This window comes from Corapipo altera, unplaced genomic scaffold (genome assembly GCF_003945725.1).
Source record: "Corapipo altera isolate COAL_440 unplaced genomic scaffold, ASM394572v1 60913, whole genome shotgun sequence".
Taxonomy (NCBI): Eukaryota; Metazoa; Chordata; class Aves; order Passeriformes; family Pipridae; genus Corapipo; species Corapipo altera.
The window spans coordinates 163,112-183,873 of record NW_020885044.1 but is presented as its reverse complement, the minus strand read 5'-3'; the positions used below and the strand labels follow the sequence as shown (position 1 = coordinate 183,873).

The 20,762-nt window shown below is 44.9% G+C and overlaps 1 protein-coding gene across 1 annotated transcript in view; it reads left to right on the top strand.

The window, feature by feature from the left end:
• Positions 1 to 7,204: 7,204 nt before the first annotated feature.
• Positions 7,205 to 20,762, top strand: part of LOC113959489 (E3 SUMO-protein ligase PIAS2-like) — a 34,957-nt gene continuing 21,399 nt past the window's right edge. The window contains 4 exon segments of the mRNA XM_027668558.1: positions 7,205 to 7,667; positions 19,393 to 19,477; positions 19,970 to 20,020; positions 20,147 to 20,237. Of these exon segments, the coding sequence (XP_027524359.1) occupies positions 7,205 to 7,667; positions 19,393 to 19,477; positions 19,970 to 20,020; positions 20,147 to 20,237 (690 nt within the window).

Below are 20,762 nucleotides of genomic sequence, written 5' to 3'. Positions count from 1 at the left end.
AATAGGCCTGGGTGAGAGTGGGTTTCCATCTCTGTCAAATAGGGATCGACATTCTATAGCCCAATGTAGCCCTTTTTTACATCTGGGGCAAAGGCCTGGGCGAATGGTTTTTTGAGAATTGGGTTTTTTAAATTTTGGGCAGTTAGCTTTTATATGACCTGGACGTTGGCAATTATGGCATATTACTTTGGAGTGATCTAAGGCTGTTGCTAAGGCTTGGGTCATTTTTTCTGCCATCTGCTGAGTTGCTTCTGCAATTTGGTTGCCTAATTGTGTATTAGCTTCAGCTAATTGGTTAGACATTGACACTTGAGCTTGGACCAGACTATTTGTTAATTTGTCATGAGGGTTAATATCTTTACAAGCCTTTACCATATCCATGGGGGTAGGGTCACGAAGGTTTCTGAGTATCTGCTGACACTGTGCATTTGAATTGGAGATAGCAAGCTTCAAGAATAGGGCATCTTGTGCTTCTTTCACATTTATTTGTTTTTCTATAGATTCTTTCAATCTCTCTGCAAAATCAATAAAAGATTCATCGGGCTTTTGAATTACATTATTGAAAGGTGGAGTGGTTTGAGCGGCATCAGCTACTGATTGCAGTGCCTGTAATGCCATATTTCTGGTAGCAATTAAGTCTTGTTTTGGAATTTTGGCCTGATCTGTATTTGCAGCATATGGACCCTCACCAAAAAGCATTTGTATTGTAGTTTCTATAGGTCTACGTGTAGTGGTACTAGTTTCATGAGCATATTTTCTAATTAAAGCTTTCCATTCATCTAAAAACAATGTTATTTGTACCTTATTTAGCAAGGATCTCATTATATCTTTTAAATCATTTGGAGTTAGTACAAAGACTGAGAATAAAGATGACAGAATTCTCATTGCATATGCTGAATTTAAACCATAAGTTGTTACTGCCTTTTTTGCGTTCTTGAGAAGGGGTATGGCTAAGGGGTCCCACACCGGGGGTGCACCTGGATTATAAAACACTGGATATGCCTGCAAGAAATTTAAACCATTAACAGGCGTATCAATGTTATTTATATCATTACAATTATTGGTATGGTTGGTTCCTGTGGAAGAAAGAAAAGGGTTAAAAGGAGAAACAGAATTGTTAAAATTATTTGACATATTTGAAAATGGATTATTGGGAGAAAATTTGTTAAATGTTGTTAAGGATTGAGAATGATTTGTAACTGGAAAACTGTTTGATAAGTCTGGTTCTGCTGAGTCAGTCACAGCTAGTTGCACACTGTGAGAGGTGGGGAGAGTAGTGTCCATTAGGTGGCTGAGTCTTTGATGGTCGGTCGTGATGTTCTGAAGCTGTTTTTTTCCTTGCATGTCACGGCATGATGTAGAAAGAAGCAGGGGAGGGCTGGAACTGCAAAGCAGAGGTTGGCCCGTCCCCGGCGCCGGGCATAGACAGGGAGGGGGTCCCGATGACGTCATCCTGTCCCACTCGGCATCCGTAGGGAACGCGGAAGTAGGGAACACGGAAGTTCTCGCTGTCGGTCCGGTGTGGTTGGAAGCTGGGAGTTCCTCGCCTCCTTTGTTTGACCATGCAGTGATGGCGGCTGGGGGCTGCGTCTGAGAAACTGCCTGGGGAAACTGCAGTTGGTCATCTCCTGCCGAGAGCTGCCGGGCGGGAGGGGCTGGGGCCACACAAACGCCTGCTGGATTTTCCTCCGCACAGTTCTGCCCCGAATAGTGCCTGTGGCAGCTATTTGTGATAGGATCGCCCGCCCTCGGAGGGAGAGGGGATGGGAGGCGGGGAGAGGTCCCGCCGGTGCTGGCCGCGGGCGGCTCCTCCTCCCCTCGCTCCACCGACAGTCGCGACGGGGGAGCCCGGGACGGGGCAGGGGCCGCCTCGGTGCTTCCCGGGATGGGGGTTGCCGCCCCGGGTCCGACCCGTACAGGGGGCTGGGGCGGGCCAGTGCCAAAACCGTCAACTGTATCAGGGACCGGGTGCGCGGTACCGCCATGCACCGACCACGGCGGGGGGGGCCAAAGGAGGACCCCTGCCCGCGGCTGCCGGACGGGATCTCCGTCTCCCTCCTCTCCCGTTTCCCGCGGCGACTGCGGTCGCCCCCCTTCTCCTAGACCCAGGAGGGAAGCTGCGGTGGTCTCCCTTAGGGGCTTGGGACTTTTCTGTTGCATTTCAAGTATTGCTAACACGTGGGTCCAAGCTATGTTGGCATGTACTGCTGCTTTATCATTGGAATTTGCAGCCATCCATATCTGTCTGCCTAATAAGTCCCAATCTTTAGTCGTCAGACAGAAAGGAAGTTTAAAGTCATTTTTAACCATAACTTTGGAAAGGCATTTTAAAGCTGTTTTGTTAGTCGATTTTCCATTACAACTCAATAAATTTTTCAAACGCTTATAGTTCTCTTTTTCAGTCTTAGAGAGGGATGCACCCATTTTGCAATTTTAGGGTTTTGTTGGTTTTTTTTTTAAGGGAATTTGCCGGCGCCTGCTCCTACCTGATTGTCGTCAGGAAGGTTGAGGTATTCAAAACAGACTGCTATCCCGAAGGTTTGAGTTGTGGTGACGTAGTCTGCTAAAACCTTGAACCGCTTAGACACCGGTCCGCCGTGGAATGCAGATTCTCCCCCGTCTGCGCCTTAGGACTGTTTATATCTTCACAGAAGAGTTCAGACAGCCGTTGCCTCACCACGAGGGCACCATTTACGACGGATTAGTGGGAGGGGGAGACCTTCAGGCTCTGGGTGCCAGCCCATTACCTGGAAGGTGAATGCTCTTCCCCCCTGCCCCCGCCACGTGGCCTGATAACCCCGTAAGGAGCTCACAGACCACCAGAGAGAGATGGACGAAAGAGGAAGTTTATTGTGGGGTAGGGGTTTATAAAGCTTTTAGGAGGGTCAAAGGGGAACCAATTACAAGTTCAGGGGCACACAGAAAAAACCAATCAGGTAAAGAGTCAACAGCCAATAGGAAGGGGTTAACAAAGGCCAATGAGAAACACCTCAGGACATCTTCCCAGGACACTCCTGTATGGGAGACAAGTCCCTCACAGGGGGTGTCAGGAAAAGGGAGCGATGACTTTGCAAAAAAGCAAAAGCCATTTTGAAACCTGTTTAAACCACCTTAAAAACTTCTGTTTCTATAACATTTGAACTGTTTTCTTTTTCTTCACTAGTCCATCTCTGACAGGACTTCTTCCATCCTACATATGGCAAATCCATTGCCACAACTATCTATGAAAGCACACAACACGAAGTTCTTGGTAAATTCTTGAATATCGATATTATCTTATAACACAACTTTTCTTTTATGTGATGACTACAAAGCTCTTATAGTACTTCAAGCTATTTTTTATGGATACTTGAAACATTATTTTTGTCATCCTTTTTAAACTGTGAGAATGAGGAAAAGTAGAAGGGGAATTCCAGGTGGAAACTTTCTCCAGCATCTTGCAAACACCATGAAGTTCTGTCTCCACCTCCTCTTTACTTCTATTGTTTTGTTGTTGAGAAAAGTTGCTGGGATGAAATTGAGGTGACATCTTGGTTTAAAGACAATGTCTGCCAAGGAAGGTGGGAACCTTCTGTCATGGGTTAGGGAGACTCCCTGAGAAGGAAACTGCAGTAGGTTAGATCATCTGATGTGTATTCTGCCAATAAGATATTCCATACCATGGAACGCCAACTCCGATATAAAAGAAACGGGAAGGAAGCCAGCTCTCTCTCTTCTCTTCCGGTGGCTGAACGGAGCATTTTGGGCAGTCTGTTGGAGGAGGAGCATTGGTTGTGGGAAGTATCTCTATTTTTAGTTCTTCTCTGTATACATATTGCTTATATCATTCTCCAGTTTTGTGTAAATGTAAATAATTTTTCTTAGCAGTTCTGATTTCTAAGAGTTTTTTTCCTTCCCTCTTTTTTGTTCCCCCCCATCCTCCGCCACTAGGCCCGGTAGATACCTAGTGTTCAGCCAAAGTAAACAATAACACCTTCCTGGAATGGAAAGAAGACCTCTCCCTCCAAATTATTATAAATTCAAAATAAAGAGGCATTCATGTAAAAAATGTAGGAAAAAAAGAATAACAGTTCTTTACTAAAAATATATAAAACAAAACAGAACAAACAACAACACTAACAGAAATTTTCACCCAACCAAACACCCTTTTGGTGCAGTTAAAACCACAAACAGCAGGGGGAGCTGGCATGCTTTTGGAGGCAAAGACTGCAGTGACTCCTTCGTAGCTGGTGGGGGGCACTGTCAGGCTTTTTATCTGTGTCAAGATGGTGGCTGGGACCTCAAAGCAGTAGCAGGCACAGACAGGGGGCTCCTGTACTCTGATGGTATGGGGTGGGGCCGCACGGGGTTGGCCGATAGTGACAGAGAGGTGGCAACTCCTAGTCCAAAGCTGGGCAAGGAACAAAGAGTCAGCTCATGTGACACCAGCGGTTTTTTATAGCTCTCCAAGTCCCACTGCGGCTTCATGCAGTGGCTTCACACAAGAACTCCCTTCTCCTCTCTGGGCTGGCAGCCTCAGCCCACGGCTAAAGGGGGGATGGGGCTTTCCCCCCCCCCCCAGTGATTCAGTTAGTATGCAAGGGCTATTAGCTATTTTCTTTGTGTAGCTTAATTGCTGGCTATCCACACCTGGAGTTTTTCTCTAGCAGGTAGGAAAACTTAAGTTACCTTTTCCCTTTCTTAGTTTGTCAGCATTTTTCACGATGGTAATGGGAAAATACACTGAGAAAACTAAACCCATAACGCATCTGCAGTTGGCCTCTTCTTCAGAAGTTAGAAGTTAGGGTGAGCCACTCAACACCTAATGGGACACTGCTTTCACTGACAACTGCATCCATGGTGCATTTACAGATGGGGTGTTGGGGGAATACCATTTTGAAAACTGCTGGATTAGCTCCCTGATAGCTACTTGAAGCATCACTGTATCCAAACTGACTGTCTGGAAATGTTGAAATTCAGTATCTGAAATAGGATAACCTCATCCCCTCAATGGTGAGTAAAGGGTGTGACTGGTGAAACTACTACCATAGTATTTTAGATGTTTGTTTTTATGGGCATGAATAATGTGGCCCTTGAAAAGGCAGGTCCTGACTGCTTGCTCTTGCTGTCTTGTAATGGCACAAGACAGATCTGGACAGGTTGGATCAATGGGCTGAGGCCAACTGTATGAGGTTCAATAAGGCCAAGTGCTGGGTCCAGCACTTGGGTCACAACAACCCCATGCAGCACTGCAGGCTTGGGGAAGAGTGGCTGGAAAGCAGCCCAGCGGAAAAGGACCTGGGGGTACTGGTCGACAACCAGCTGAACATGAGCCAGCAGTGTGCCCAGGTGGCCACAAAGGCCAATGGCATCCTGGCCTGTATCAGAAATAGTGTGACCAGCAGGACTAGGGAAGTGATTGTCCCCCTGTACTGGGGACTGGTGAGGCCACACCTCAAATCCTGTGTTCACTTTTGGACCCCTCACTACAAGACCTTGAGGTGCTGGAGCATGTCCAGAGAAGGGTAACAGAACTGGTGACCTGTGTAGAGCACAAGTCTGATGAGGAGTGGATGAGGGAGCTGGCGGTGTTTAGCCTGGAGAAAAGGAGGTTCAGGGGAGACATTATGGCTCTCTACAGCTACCTGAAAGGAGGTTGTGGTGAGGTGGGGGTCAACCTCTTCTCCCAGGCAACTAACGATAGGATAAGGGGAAATGACCTCAAGTTGCACTAGGGGAGGTTTAGATTTGATATTAGGAAAAATTTCTTCACTGAAAGGGTTGTCAAGCACTGGAATGGGCTGCCCAGGGCAGTGATGGAGTCATCATCCCTGGAAGGATTAAAAAGACATGCAGATGTGGTACTTGTCGATATGGTTTGGTGGTGGCCTTGGCAGTGATGGGTTAACAGTTGGACTCAATGATCTTAGAGGTATTTTCTAACGTAAATGATTCCATGATTTTAAGTTCAGTTTTCATCTGATTCAATTCCTTGATCTGTAAAAACAATTTTCTCAATATTAAGGTGAGAATAGGGACCAAGTAGCCAGGGGGACAGGGGGAATTCAGACTTTTTTGGTGGCTGACTGTATGGTTGTAACATAGTTGTGTTAAAACTTCAGCTGAGGTTAGATCTGATGTTAGAACATATGTGTAAATTCTGTATAGTAAGGATTAGGGAAGGTCAAGTCAAAACATTGCGTTTTGAGTTGTATCCCTTCTGAAATCAGTGCCCAAAGTTTTAAATGTTGTGTATAGGATTACTATTTAAAAGAGACAGTCCAAAAGTGCATTTTAAAAAAAAAAAATTTTATGATCCCAGGTGTCTACTACTTTATACCTTCTGTTAGGGCCTTCATCTGCCAGTCCTTGAGTCTGGAGTTGTTATGGTGCAGCAGTACAGATTGAAGTCGTGTTCTTTCTTCTTTAAAACTTAACCTCCTTGTTACAGTCCCACAGAAATGGGGAGGAAGCTGTTAGAAGAATTCTGGACAATTTTATACTTCTGAAAAGAGAACTTGCTCACAAAAATGTAAAATGACACGCCTATGCTAAGGTACTCATTTGTAGTAATGGGTAGAGAAGATTGTTTTCTCTTGCATAGTGGACTTTTTTTTTAATGAGTCTTTCTGTTTATGAACTTCATAGTTCAATCCTTGAAGTCTCCCACAACTCACTGTGATAGCCAACTAAATAGTATTATTTTCTTTGAAGAAATCTTTTTGACCCACCATACCAGAACTTTATATGAAAAGGAAGTTTCAAAATAAACTATGTAGAACTTAAGAAATAAAATAATGAAGGTCTTAAAATGTGTTGGAAGACAGGTAATGATACTGATTCATCTAATTTTTTTATTTTGTTTTGTTTGTTTGCTTGTTTCATGAAGTGAAACAGATACTTTGTGTTAGAGCTTGTGTTTCTGCCTGGTAATTTAAGAGACCCATTTAACCTATTCAGTGCATGAGTTGCATTAAAGTTTTCTTGTTGCTATTTGTTAGTGTGTGGAAACAAGTCTTTGAAATTATGAATGCAACCAAACTTAGTCTTCATCCTGGACACTTTGTTCTTCATTTTTAACTATACTGTTGTGTCAGGTAGTACCTAAGATAACAAGTGTGAAACTAAAATGATGGAAGTTTGGATGCTTCACCATACTCCTCAAAAAGGTTTACTTGGGGTACTGTTCCTTTATCTGTGCTTCTGTCTCTTTTCTTTTTAGAATATGGTATCCAGTTTTCATGTTTCTGAACTACAAGTGTTGTTGGGGTTTGCTGGATGTAATAAAAGTGGGCAGAAACATGACCTCCTGATGAGGGCACTGCACTTAGTGAAGAATGACTGCAGCCCAGCAGTTCAGATAAAAATCCAAGAACTCTATAGATGTCGGTACCCAAGGACGATTGAAGGACTTTCAGATTTATCGGCTATAAAACCTGTGGTTTTCAATTTTGTCAGTAGTTCCTCTCCTGCTGAGCCTGACCTGGCTGTTCCTGGCATTCACCCACTCCCTTCTTCTTCAGTCACACCTCTGTCTCCTTCCTCACCTGTGTTCCTCCAAGACACTAAGCCCCACGGAGAGATGCAACAACCATCCCCTCCAATTCCACCCGTTCATCCTGATGTTCAACTGAAAAACTTACCTTTTTACGATGTGCTTGATGTACTCATAAAACCTACAAGTCTAGGTAAGGGTTTAATAGCTCTGTGGGTTGCTTAATTAATGAAATAAGTTTTGCTAATGTGTACCAGGGTGAATTTATGCTGATACTTTTGGTCTGTGTTTGGTCCTGCCACCTGTGAAAGCTTTGCTCTTTCCCTGCCAAGTTACGGGAAAACAAGCACTGATAAGCGGGAAAGTTGTCCTTGAAGAGAGCTTCTTGTATAAACTGTTTTAATTGGTGTCCTGTGATTGGTTACTTGTCCGTCAAGGGCATTTGGAGGAGAAAGTGATGATGAAGTGAGGAAGACTCGACCCCAGACTCAATTAAGATAGACCCCCAAAACACACTGCACATGCGTGCGGGGATTTCTGAAGTTCTCATGCATGCGCAGAAGAGGTGCACTTACATAACCGGGAGGTGGGACTGAGGGCCTCTGGCGGGACGGTGCTGGCCACACCTGGGGAGGTTGTGGTCTCTCAATTAATTGTTTGAAAAAGCAGATAGTGTGCACTTGGGCAGAACTAGCTTTACTTCAAGGACAACATTGCCTTTTGGCAGGGACGCTTGCCAGTTTGTTAACTTACTGACTCTCCGAGGGTGCTACTTCTGCTATGGGTAATTATAGGTATGCTAGGTCAGTAAGATAACTTTATAGGGAACAACTGGGTAACTGGGGAGATTGTACTGGGGGCTTATTCCTCTCCTCGTTCCTCCCTTTTGGGTTTGTTCATTTTCTTGACCACCTTTTGTAATAAATATTGGGGGTTTTTTGTTGAGCTAACAACGGTGTCTGTTTTTCGTGTCTGTATATCTCGGACCTTCCCTGATACAGTAACCCTCCCCGATACACTAATGACAGTACTAAGTCTAGACTTAAATGGCTTTTTGCAGCTGGGAAAAAGTGGAAACTCCCTTCCCTTGTCATCTCTACCCTTGCCCTCTCTTCACCACTTGTTCCAAAATGACTCAAGTGGGGGCAGCAGTCTCTATCCACACAGTGCCGGCTGGTGGCGAAAGCCGCTGAAAACCGCTCCGAAAGTGGTCAGTGTCATGCAGGCCTGGCAGAGCTCCTTGAAGTGCCTGGCACGAGGCCTGCAGTGGTCCCTTCCCTCGGCACCTACACCCAGGAACAAGAGAGAGCTTCCAGAAGCACTGGGGATTTTATCCCGTCTCCTGAGTTCTCATGATGCTTCCCTTCAGGGACCTTTCCAGCAGGTCATGAGATGCTGAGGACAGTCCCTCCCTAGCTCATCTTGGATGGGGCAGGGGGAGCAGTCCCCCACGCTCTGAACCACAAGATAGTATAAATAGAATTCACCAAAAATCTTTCCCATTTAACTAAAACTACAACATTATCCACCCTGAATATTTTTATACCATCACATTATATCAGATTTAAATCTTCCAACTATACATATACATATATATACATTTTCCAACAAGATACACATTTACGAATATATACATACAGGTACAGTGTTACAGTTTACCCAAAAATTAGGTCCCCTTGAGGTACGCACTGTTTCCCATCCTTCTGCATCACCCACCAAGTGCAACCTGGTTCTTGAGCAAAAACAATCCCACGAATGGATTTACCTTTGCTTGAGGCGGGATTAATCCAAACTGATTTCCCTAACATGCATCTCAAGTGCACTGTGGAGACTTTATCTCCCATCTATGGTGTGAAGGGGCTCTGATTGGACAGGGGCGACTCAGTTGACAGAACCTCTAGTGTTGACTAACCAAGTAGCCTTTGCTAAATGCTGATCCCAATGCTTGAAAGTCCCCCTGCCCAATGCTTTTAAAGTGGTTTTCAACAGTCCATTACACCCTTCAACCTCCCCAGTGGCTGGTGCATGATAGGGGATATGATATATCCACTATGCTCTTTAGTCCAGGTGGTAACTAGGCTATTCTTGAAATCAGTCCCATTGTCTGACTCAATTTGTTCTGGGGTGCCATGTCGACACAGGACTGGCTTTTCAAGGCCCAGGATGGTGTTCCAGGTAGTGGTGGGAGGTGCAGAGTACATTTCCGGCCATCCAGTGGTTACTTCCAACATGGTGAGCACATAGTGCTTACCTTGGCAAGTTTGAGGCAGTGTGATGTAATCAATCTGCCAGGCCTCTCCATATCTATACTTGGGTCTACCTGTGACACCTTGACTTAGGCAACTCGGTCTGCCTGTTCATTGTTGAAATGTTCTTAATTTCCTTAGATTGGGGACACGTGTGTGTCTACATGGCAGACTCTCACGATCAGCTTCTCTACCCTGGCAGTGATATCTTGCAACATTTCGAAAACCCAGATGGGTTTCCCTTTACGTTGCCAATTGACCTTCTTGTCTAACCATCCCCATAGAGCGTTGACCACCACCCATGAGCGAGTTTAGAGGTAAGTCTTGGTCACTTCTCTCATTTGGCAATATACAAAGCCAGTTGGATGACTCTGAGCTCTGCAACTTGACTTGATCCACCTTGTCCATCTGTGGCTTCTGCAACTTGTCATGTGCAGCTCCATATGGCTGCTTTCCATTTCCGGTTTGTCCCCACAATGCAACAGGAACCGTTAGTGAAAAGAGCATAACGCTTTTCATCTTCTGGCAGTTGGTTATGAAACAAAAGAATTAAACCCTGTAGCTGGGAGAATGCCAAAACTGAAACCAGTATACTGTTGAAAGCTCAACAAAAGCAATATTTATTGCAAAGAAGTAGCCAACAAAACGAGAACCCGAGAGAGAGGGAAGAGGAGGGAAATAAGACCTCAGTATGACCCCCCACTCACTCAGGTGTTACTTATGAGGTTGTCTTACTGACCCCAGAATGCCTAGAATTCCCCATAGCAGAAACTGCATCCTCGAAGTGTCGGCAGGCTCACAAGATAGCGGGCATCCCCACAAAAGGCAACGTTGTCCTTCATGTGAAGCTTGAGTTCCCTCTCAGCAAGAGCTATCTGCTTTTTATACAATTAACTTGTGACATCTACCTGGGCAGGTGTGGCCAGCACCACCCAACCAGAGGCCCTCGGTCCCTCCCCCTGTTATGTAAGTGGTACTCCTGCGCATGTGTGTGTACATTGGAATTTCCCCACACCTGCATGCTACACCTCAGAGGGTCTTTCCTAACTGAGTCTGGGGACTTACTTCATCCTCCTCCTCTTAACTTTCTCCTTCAAATGCCCTTGGAGGTCCATCAGCCAATAGTGAGGCCCCAATTAATTTCAATTTATACAAGATGCTTCCTTCAAGGATGAAGTTCTCGTTATCAGTGCTTGTTTTCTCATAACTTGGCAGGAAAAGAACAGACTCTCACAGGTGGCTGGGCCAAACATAGACTAAAAGTAGCAGTGTCTAATTAAGCATGAATACAAACCCAACGACAAAAAATCATTGGATTGGGCATTCCTTTAATATGCCAGCTGGGGATTCATGGGGATAGAATCGCCATACATGAATCAAAGAATCAGCACAAATTTTCGAATATAAATACAGTGATACTTGAAAGACCCCCCCTTCACACCCAACCCCTGATTATGTCATGATTTTGGGATCAAATATCATCTTGCAGTTCATTCATGGACCAAGATTGCTATCTTGCATCCATTTCTTTGGGGGGGGGGGCAACCGTTTTCGCAGAGTTTTCTTCTCGCTTGGCAGGTCTCCTAGCATCTATGATTGATCCAGTTGACATCTAACACCTAAATTAATTGTTCTAGGACCAACTAAGACATATATATTCATCATTGGTTAAAGATAAGTAGAATTTCCCATCAACTTAAACAATCTTCAATTGAATTTACTTCTTAACAGAACAATCTCTTACTGATCAAGTTTTCTGAGGCATGTAAACTAATTTCTTGCAGGTGGGCATGTGGTACACTCTCTATTAGTTCCCATGTTTCATCCACATTCTACATCCTGAAACTAATTGTAGTCCTAAAAAAAAAGACAAATACTATGCCAAGAAAGCAAATCCCTTAGTTAAGATACATTTTTTATCTAAACTAAAACATCTGATTTCCTAAGTCATTTAGAAAGGAGACCCTCTATTATTTCCAAGATCCCAGGGTGATTAGGGTTTCCAGTATGGGCACGCTGTGTGATCAAGGCAATCCACTTACTCCATGTAGTGTCAGTGGCATGATGGGTGGAGGGAATTTTTCCTTTGAACATCCACCCCAGCACTGGTAGTCAGGGTGCCAGGATAAGCTGTGCTTCCATGCCGATCACTTCTGAGGCAGCTTAAACTCCTTCATAGGCTGCTAGGATCTCCTTCTGTGTTGGGGTGTAGTTGGCCTCAGACCATCTGTAGTTTCAGCTCCAGAATCCAAGTGGTTGGCCTCGAGTTTCCCCAGGCACCTTTTGCCAGAGACTCCAGGAGGGACCATTATCCCCGTCTGCAAAGTGTAGCACATTTTTCACCTCTGGTCCTGTCCTGACTGGCCCAAGGGCTACAGCGTGAGCAATCTCCTGTTTGATCTGTCCAAAGGTTTGTTGCTGTTTGGGTCCCCAGTGGAAACTGTTCTTCTTGCATGTTACGAAGTAGAGAGGACTTACAGTCTGACTGTATTTTGGGATTTGCATCCTCCAGAAACCTATGTTGCCGTGGGATTTAGGTGCTGAAAAAATCTCCCGGAGCAGTTAATTAGGGGTGAGATAAGAAAGGGTTTATTATGCCAAGGCAAAAGATGTTACAAGACGCACGCGCCCCTGTGCCCCAGATGTTAGATTTTATAATACCATCCATCCAATCCCAAATGTGTCCACCCTGTGGCCTTTGCTCTGGACTGGCCCGGGTCCACCCCCTGAAAATGGGTCTGGGGTATATTTTGGGACCCTCTGTTCATCCCATCTTCATCTTCTTCAGAGCACAAAGGGTACATAGTCACCCAGTTTTTGACCGTATTCTGTGGTTTAGGCCCTGATATGCTGTTCTGCCAACAATCTAGACCTTGCCTTGACAAAAGACTAAACATTTCTACTGGATTCGGGGGTAGGAGTGATATAGGGAGCATAGAATGGGGTAAGAGGGTTAAGGAATGTGTAAACAAGGGTGCTACAGGGAAAGGGATGCAAGGGAGTGAGGGTTACTGCTTTTAAAATCTACCTATAAAACTTACAAGGTTTACAAATATTAGAAAAATAAAAAACCATTAGGGGCTTAAGGCATCACCTACAGCACCAAGGAAAGCTTGCATTTCCTTCTTACTAGTCTGTGGGGACATTCCTATTATCTTGCCTCAGTTTAATGAGACTGAAGTGTTTGCTAAGGAGGATGAGTTATGAGGAAGACCAAGCTCCTCTCTCTAAGCAATTGTAAATCTGAAATTAAGAGACTCCAATTGAGGAAATATGGAGAAAGAAAAGATAACAGCCCTTTATTAAAGGATATATATGTATAGGCAGCACAACAAAAGAACACAAAAAAACCCCAAAAAACAATCCTGCACCCAAGGTTCCCACCAAAAACAGTTCCGTACTTTCCACCTTTTGGTGCAATTCTAACCACAATCAGGAGGGGACGCTGTTGGATCACTGAAGGAGCAGAGCCTGCAGTTACTCCCTCGTGGTTGGCAGGGGGCGCTCACTACATGGGGGCCCCAGTGCATGGGAGAAGCTGAATGGAGACTCCCCCCCACTGAGAAGGGGAAGGGGAAAAGGGGGTTCTTCCTATGGACTCACACTGTCGGCGACTGGCTCTGGTTGGGATTCCCCCCCCTTAGTCGATGGGTACAAACTGCTGCCAACATGGGAACAGAGGAGGGAAGGGGCGGCCTCTTCCCTCAAAGGTTCCTTTGCAGATGGTCCTGGCTTCTCTGATGAAATCCGAGTAGGTCCGGGCCGTGGGCAGAACAGGGAGTGGGAGAACAGAGGCAGACCGGGGCCAAAGGCAACCAGATGACCTGGCGGAAAAAAAAATTAATTTCGGAGCCCCTCCACACACACACCCCTTCCCTGAGTCAGGGCAAAAGTCAAGTGAGGATTCTGTTTCCCGAGGAAAAAAAAAAACTTACCTCCTCCCCCCAGTCTTCTGAGGCCCATTAACTTGGAATGTGAGGCTGCCCGCCAGTTCTTTTGTGTGTGCAAATCACTCTAGCCACCACCCTCCCCCTCCCTCTTCAACACCTTACTTTCACAGTGGTGCAGGGGAAAAAAAAATTCAAGCTGTTTTTTTTTAGAACAAGTAAACCTATGACACTTTTTTTTTCCTTTCCACTGTAAGAGAAAGATGTTGAACGAGGAGAGGGAAGGGGTAACTGACTATACAAAAGAACTAGTTGCAGATCTGCATTCCTGTCTGATAGCCCTTCCAAATCTGCAGGGAGGAGTTTCTCTCCTTTCAAATGGGGGACACTTCACTTTTTGCCTTAATGGGAGCAAGGTGTGTGTTGAAAGAGCTCTGAGGCCGGTTTTTTGCTCTCGACCTGGTCATCTGTCTGTTCTCCAGCCTCGGTTTGCCTGCGGTCTGCTCTGTCACCAGCCGGATCTGCTAGGTTTTCATCGGAGAGTTTGTGCTCGTCGAGGAAAGGGGGAAGTCCCAACTGCAGCCAGCCGCAGACAGCATGAGTTTTTGTGGAAAAGAAACCACCTTTCTTTCCCCCTTTCCCCTTCCCCTTCCTGGTGGGGGGGGGAGATCTCCATTTTGGCTTCTCCCGCGATCCGAGGGCCCCATGTGGCAACTACCAGAACCCAACAGCACCCCCTGTTGACCACCACAGAGCACTGCAGGCTCTGCTCCTCCAGTGATCCAACCGTGATTAGAATTGCACTAGAGGACAGAGAAGTGTCAAACTGTTTCCTTTTTGAAGGGGACTTGTGGGTACAAGACTATTGCTTAGTTGTTTTTGTGTTCTTTTGCTAGTTTTTTTTGCCAATATACATATATCCTTTAATAAAGTGTTGTTATTTTCTTTTTTCCATACTTCCTCGATTGGAACCTCTTAATTTTGGATTTACAATTGCTGAGAGAGAGGAGTTTGGTCTACCTCATAACTCACCCTCCTTAGCAAAACATTTTCAATCTCATTAAACTGAGACACACTTGTTGATGACTTCTGTTGGGATCTGACGGCATCTATCCTGCCACTTCACTCCCAGGAACTGGATTTCTTGGTCAGATCCCTCGATCTTATTCTTTTTGATGGCAAAACCGCCTTTCAGGAGAATCTGTATGATCTTCATTCTCAAAGACTTCTTCTGCCGTGTTCCCCATATGATGATGTCATCGATGTACTGCAGGTGTTCTGGGACCTCACCCTTCTCTAGTGCAACCTGGATTAGTCCGTGGCAGATGGTGGGACTGTGTTTCCACCCCAGGGGCAGTCAGTTCCAGGTGTACTGCATGCTCCTCCAAGTGAAAGCAAACTATGACCAGTATTCTGCTGCCAAAGGAATGGAGAAAAACACATTGGCAATGTCAATGGTGGCACCACTTTGCTACCTCGGACTCCAGTTCATACTGAAGTTCCAGCATGTCTGGCACTCAGCGATGGGGTAACTTCATTCAAGCCACAATAGTCTATTGTCAATCTCCATTCTCCATTGGACTTAAGTATGGGCCAAATGGGGCTGTTAAAGGGTGAACAAGTCTTGTTGACCACTCCTTGGCTCTCAAGCTCGCGGATCATCTTATGTGTGGGGATCACAGAATCTCGGTTGGTGTGGTATTGCCAATCATGCACTGTTGCAGTGGCGATTGGCACCTGTTGTTCTTCAACCCTTAGCAGTCCCTCAGCAGAAGGGTTATTTGAGAGACCAGGCAATGCATTCAACTGTTTAATCCCTTTTGTCACTACAGCAGCTATCCCAAAAGCCCACTGATGTCCTTTTGGGTCTTTGAAATACCCATTTTTTAGGTAATCGATATCCAGGATACATAGGGCATCTGGACCAGTCACAACGGGGTGTCTCTGCCACTCCTTCCTGGTCAAGCTCACTTCAGCTCCCACCACTGTCAGCTCTTGAGAACCCCCTGTCACTCCAGAAATAGAAATAGACTCTGCCCCCATATGTCCTGATGGCATTAGAGTGCATTGTGCACCAGTGTCAACCAAAGCTTTGTATTCTTGTGGGTCTGATGTGCAAGGCCATCGGATTCACACAGTCCAATAGACACGGTTATCCTTTGCCTCTACCTGCCTAGAGGCAGGTCCCCTCTAGTGCTGATTTTTGTAGTTGTGACTTACATCCAGGAGATCCCTTATGAAAGGTTGGACATTTTATTGTCCCTCCTACTCTGTCTAGGAGCTTGCCCATGGGAAATTGGAGTTACATCTATCCTCAATGAGTTGCCTCTAGTGGTCATTTTTCCTTTTAACTCCTGAACTCGTGCTGATAAAGCAGAGGTGGGCTTTCCATCCCATCTCCTCACATTTTCCCCATGTTCGTGGAAAAAGAACCACAGGTTGTCTCGTGTGGCGTACCCCCTCTCCCTAGCTGGGGGACACCTGTTACAAATAGCAGGGCTCCAGTTTACACTGGCAAGACATGGACAATTGTCTCTCTGAGCTTTTTGTGGTCACTTTTTACTTCCTCAGTTAGAGTCTGGAGGTCCTCAACTAATTTCTCTACAGAAGAGATATGGGCCCGTAATGGGGTATGGACAATTTTATCATATGTCCTGAGTTTATTCATCGTAACACCCACTGTCTCTTGTTTTTCCTTCGAGTGCATTGTCACCAGAAAATTAGAGTATACGGGTGACCCTGCAGGTACAAGTTTCCACCACATCTGTTATGTACACCTGTCCCTTGCAAAAAGTACCTCTAACAGTGCCAGTTCTCTCAGGCGTAGGATCCCTTCCTCCATGGTGTCCCAGGAGCAATGATACCCCTGCAGGTTGTCCCTGTAAGCAAACCTCTCTCTTATGCTTGGTAAAAGCCACATCCAGAGATTAAGGGGTTCTGATTCCCTCATGAACCCCTGATCAATACCCACATCCTGGGACAGGAATCCTAAAAACCTCACTTCAGTACCATCAAGCTGTGTGCCTTCACCCCTAAGATCCCAGACTCAGATCCACTAGGTCAAAATGGGCTCACTCGGTTGTCAAGCGATGTCTTTCTGCAAATTGCAGAGATTATCAAATTATAGGGATTCAGTGATTATTTCTGGGTCTGAGTCTACTGGTTGTGAAGGTCCCGCCTCCCCATCATCATCCACCAGGTGAACTGATTTGGTCTTATATTTTCTCCTGTGGATAGGGGCAACTTCTATTGGTTGGGGTTGCCCTTCTGGCCTAGCCACACCCTGAATGGTCGCAGTGTTGGGTATTTTGTCCCCTTACCTTTCCTCCTGGAGGTGCTGCACCATACCAAGCAGTTTTTGGTAGGCAGTGGCCAAAGCCCCGCATGCAAACACGAGCTACCCCTCCACAGATCTACCATGGCACCTTTCCCTCACTGATCTCATCACTTTAACAGGGTTCTGAAGTTGTTCAGGGGTGAACTTCCAGGTCATTGGAGCTTAAAAGTTCTCCAAGAACTTACCCATGTCCTCCCACAACCCATGCCACTCAAAGTTATTCACCTCTGGGGGAACACCTTCCTGAAAGATCCTGGCCCTAGCCTCACACGAGATAGACCATAATGATGCAAACTTGCAGACATATCACAAAGAGTAAGGGAGCTCTAGCATCTAGAGGGAATTTAAACTTTTCAAAAGCTATTGTAGCAGACCTGAAGGGGAAATGGGTGAAGGATTGGGAGGAGTCACTCCCCTGCGCTTCTCCCCCAGACTGGGTGCCATTATCAATAAACTCCAGAGGTAACAGCTTAGGCTAGGGCAGGAAGACAACCCTGAAAACACATTCCAAATGAAACTTATAGGTGTTGAATTTACAACACTATGAATCCAGGTTACGAACTGAAAAATTGACAAGGTTACCTTGGTTTTAAACTCCAGTTTGAGAAAAACACCTATGAACGGAAAATGCATATACAGAAATACGTGCCAAATAAACACAAATGGCTCAAACAACATGGTGACTAAGGAGTTCTATATCCAGTACACAAATGGATTTCTCAAAATTGTTTTTTTCCACTTCTTTCTCTCTCTCTCTCTCTCTCTCTCTTCCTCAGAGCCTCAGGTTGGGCGCCAAATATATTGTCTTGGTTTAATGACAATATGCTCAGGAGGTGAGACCTCTAATGAGATAAACCCTCATTTTCTTTCTATTATTTCACTCCCCCAAATATTGACAAAGTAGAAATTATGAGAAGTCTGAATGAAAAAGGAAAAATAACAATTTTATTAAAAACTGGGAAAAAAACAGAAACAAAGGAAAAAGAAACAATAGCAGAAAATATTACCTAGCTACCCCCTCCCCCTAGATTCAAACAAAACCTGGAAAGATATTTCATTCAATGAGAAGTCCTATGCCGTCAAGCCAGTAGTGTGAGTTCCGACATAGCAAACCCCTGTGAACTGACAATGGTGGAGCCGGGATGACCCGGCATGGTGCTGGGACCTGGTGGTTGCAGGCCACACGGTGGCAGCAGCACCCTGTGCAGTTCCCAAAAGGGAAAATCCCGAACTGTTGGTCTCACCGATATGACTCAGCTGGTCTTGATTCATGTGGTGGCAGCTGACGTCAAAAGCAGTCAGTGTTGCGTGGGACAGCCAGCAGCAAAAACCACTGAAAGTGGTTGGTGTCGCGTGGGCCCAGAGAAACTCCTCAAAGTGCACAGAGCGGAGGCTGCAGCGGTCCCTTCCCTTGGCACCTACATTCAGGAACAAGAGAGAGTTTCCAGAAGCACTGGGGATTTTATCCTGTCTCCTGAGCTCTCGAGTTGCTTCACTTGAGGGACCCCCCCTTCTCAGCAGGTCACAAGATGCTGGGGACAGTCCCTCCCTTGTTTGGCTTGGACAGGGCGGGGGGGGGCAGTCCCCCATGCTCCAAACCATGTGATGGTATGAAAAGAATTCACCAAACATCTTTCCCATTTAACTAAAACTACAACAAGACAGTCAACTAGCTCTTAAAAATTTGCCTGGTTTAGTTGTGCTATTTTTGCATTTATCCTCCTTGCTGCTTACTTTAAATTGTTGGACAAGCCCAATCTACTTTTATTTCAGGTCAAGATTTCTAACTTCTCAAGTTGAAAATAGAAAAGTAACATGCACATACTATGAACCTTTAATACTAAAATATTGCAGCTTCCCATCACTGACAGACAAGTCAGTTTCTGATGTGAGTTGCATTTTTTTATTTTTTTTTTTTGAAAAATCTTCTTGGGGATAATTCCCAAATTTCAAGTCTAGTAGGCTTTTGTGGCATTAGGGGTTGTACTCCTTCTCTCCTCCCCCCCTTCCCAAAGATTTAGTTACATTTAACTGTTTCTGAATTGAGTAATTTTCCAGTTGTCCATTAATAACTTCTGGTGTGCATTCTCTTCTTGTAGTACATCAAAATAGTTGTAAACATCTCTGTGGTACTCTTTTCATCCTGTATCCAGTGTTTTATTTTGTTGTGTGTTTGTTTGAACCTTTCTTCCTTGGGAGAAAGGATTATAATGCAGTTTGTCAAGCTTCTTTAATACTGAAGTGTAATGTGATATTAAGCCATCTGAATATAGTTGAATGAATGATTTGTTCCATTCTTTCCTGTTGACAGTTAAATGCAGTTCAACCACAATTTGAATATATTAAGTGACTTATGCCTGGTTCCAAAAAAATCCCACCTGAATTGCAGATCCTGTTTTAATCAATTACTTTAATTACCATGGCTAAACCTCTTTTCTGTCTCTCTAGTACAGAGCAGTATTCAGAGGTTCCAAGAAAAGTTTTTTATCTTTGCTTTAACACCTCAGCAGGTCAGAGAAATCTGTATTTCCAGGTAAGAAGTAAGAGTGTGGCATAGTATAGGTAAACTTTTGCAAAATTTCAGGAGAAAGTGATACATTTTATGTATCACATAAAACTTGCAGGTGCAGAATGATAATCCTCACTGAAGTTACACTGAGTTTATCTGTTCTGTTTTCTTCAGGGACATGTGCAGAATTTATGTGCATTTAGGGTAAATCCTACCCCATTAAAGAGTTAACAATTACTCCGTTCCAAATAATTGTCACTACTTAGAGAGGTGGTAAGCTTTTCTTCCCTGCATGTTTCCTGACTGCAGGAATGGAAGACTGCTTTTTTGTCACGGGGTTCATGTTGTTGCAAGACCTATGGTGTAAGCTAAGAGGGTTTTTTCTTCTCTGGCAAAATCATACTTTATTGTTACTATAAACTCTTGACAGAGGATGCCAGTTCTTTCTGCATATGACTGGAATATGAGACCTGCTGTCTAAATGGATACTTCTCTTTTTATTTCTCTTTGTCACAGGGACTTCTTGCCCAGGGGCAGGAGAGATTACACGGTCCAAGTTCAGTTAAGGTACCTTTTTCATAGTGTTCTCTTACAACTTTTTAATTGGCTAATGTAACATAAGTCTAGATGTTTGTGGGGACATATGAATGTGGTGACACTTGAAAATGATACTTTTTCTTTTTGGGGATATAGGTTTTGCCTAGCAGAGACAAGCTGCCCTCAAGAAGATAATTACCCTAATAGTTTGTGTATTAAAGTAAATGGGAAGCTGTTTCCATTGCCGGTAAGCTTGTTTGTACATATTTGTGGCTTCTTTGTGACTTGTGGGGTGTGTATGTTATCTGTTAATGCTAGCTTGCTAAAACAGTCAAGCTGTTTATTGTTATCACTCAAATTTCTCTGGTTACTAATGTTTCATATATGGTTTGTATGTTTGCTGTAGGCGAACACCAGGACTATGACGCTTGGAAAGAGCAGCTTTAGAGGCGGGTCCATTGCAGCGGCGACTTCCCGGCATCGAGTGAAGCAGAAAAACAACGGCTACTTGCGTTTTCTATTGTACGGGTTCTCTCCCTGAGTTGTGTATTTTTCCCCGACCCGTGCGGCCTCCCCATTTGGAACCACGTTGTCTCCCCTCCCCGATTGCGGACTCCGCCCCTGCACAAGCAGGAAAGGATGTCCCACCCACCTCTCCCCAGTCCCTGGTTCTGTTACTGGAACGCGATCCTCCTGTATCTCCCATTGGTCAGTAGACCCCTCAAGCCACTCCCTTCCCTCCAGACCTTGACCCAATAACGTCCCTTCTTCT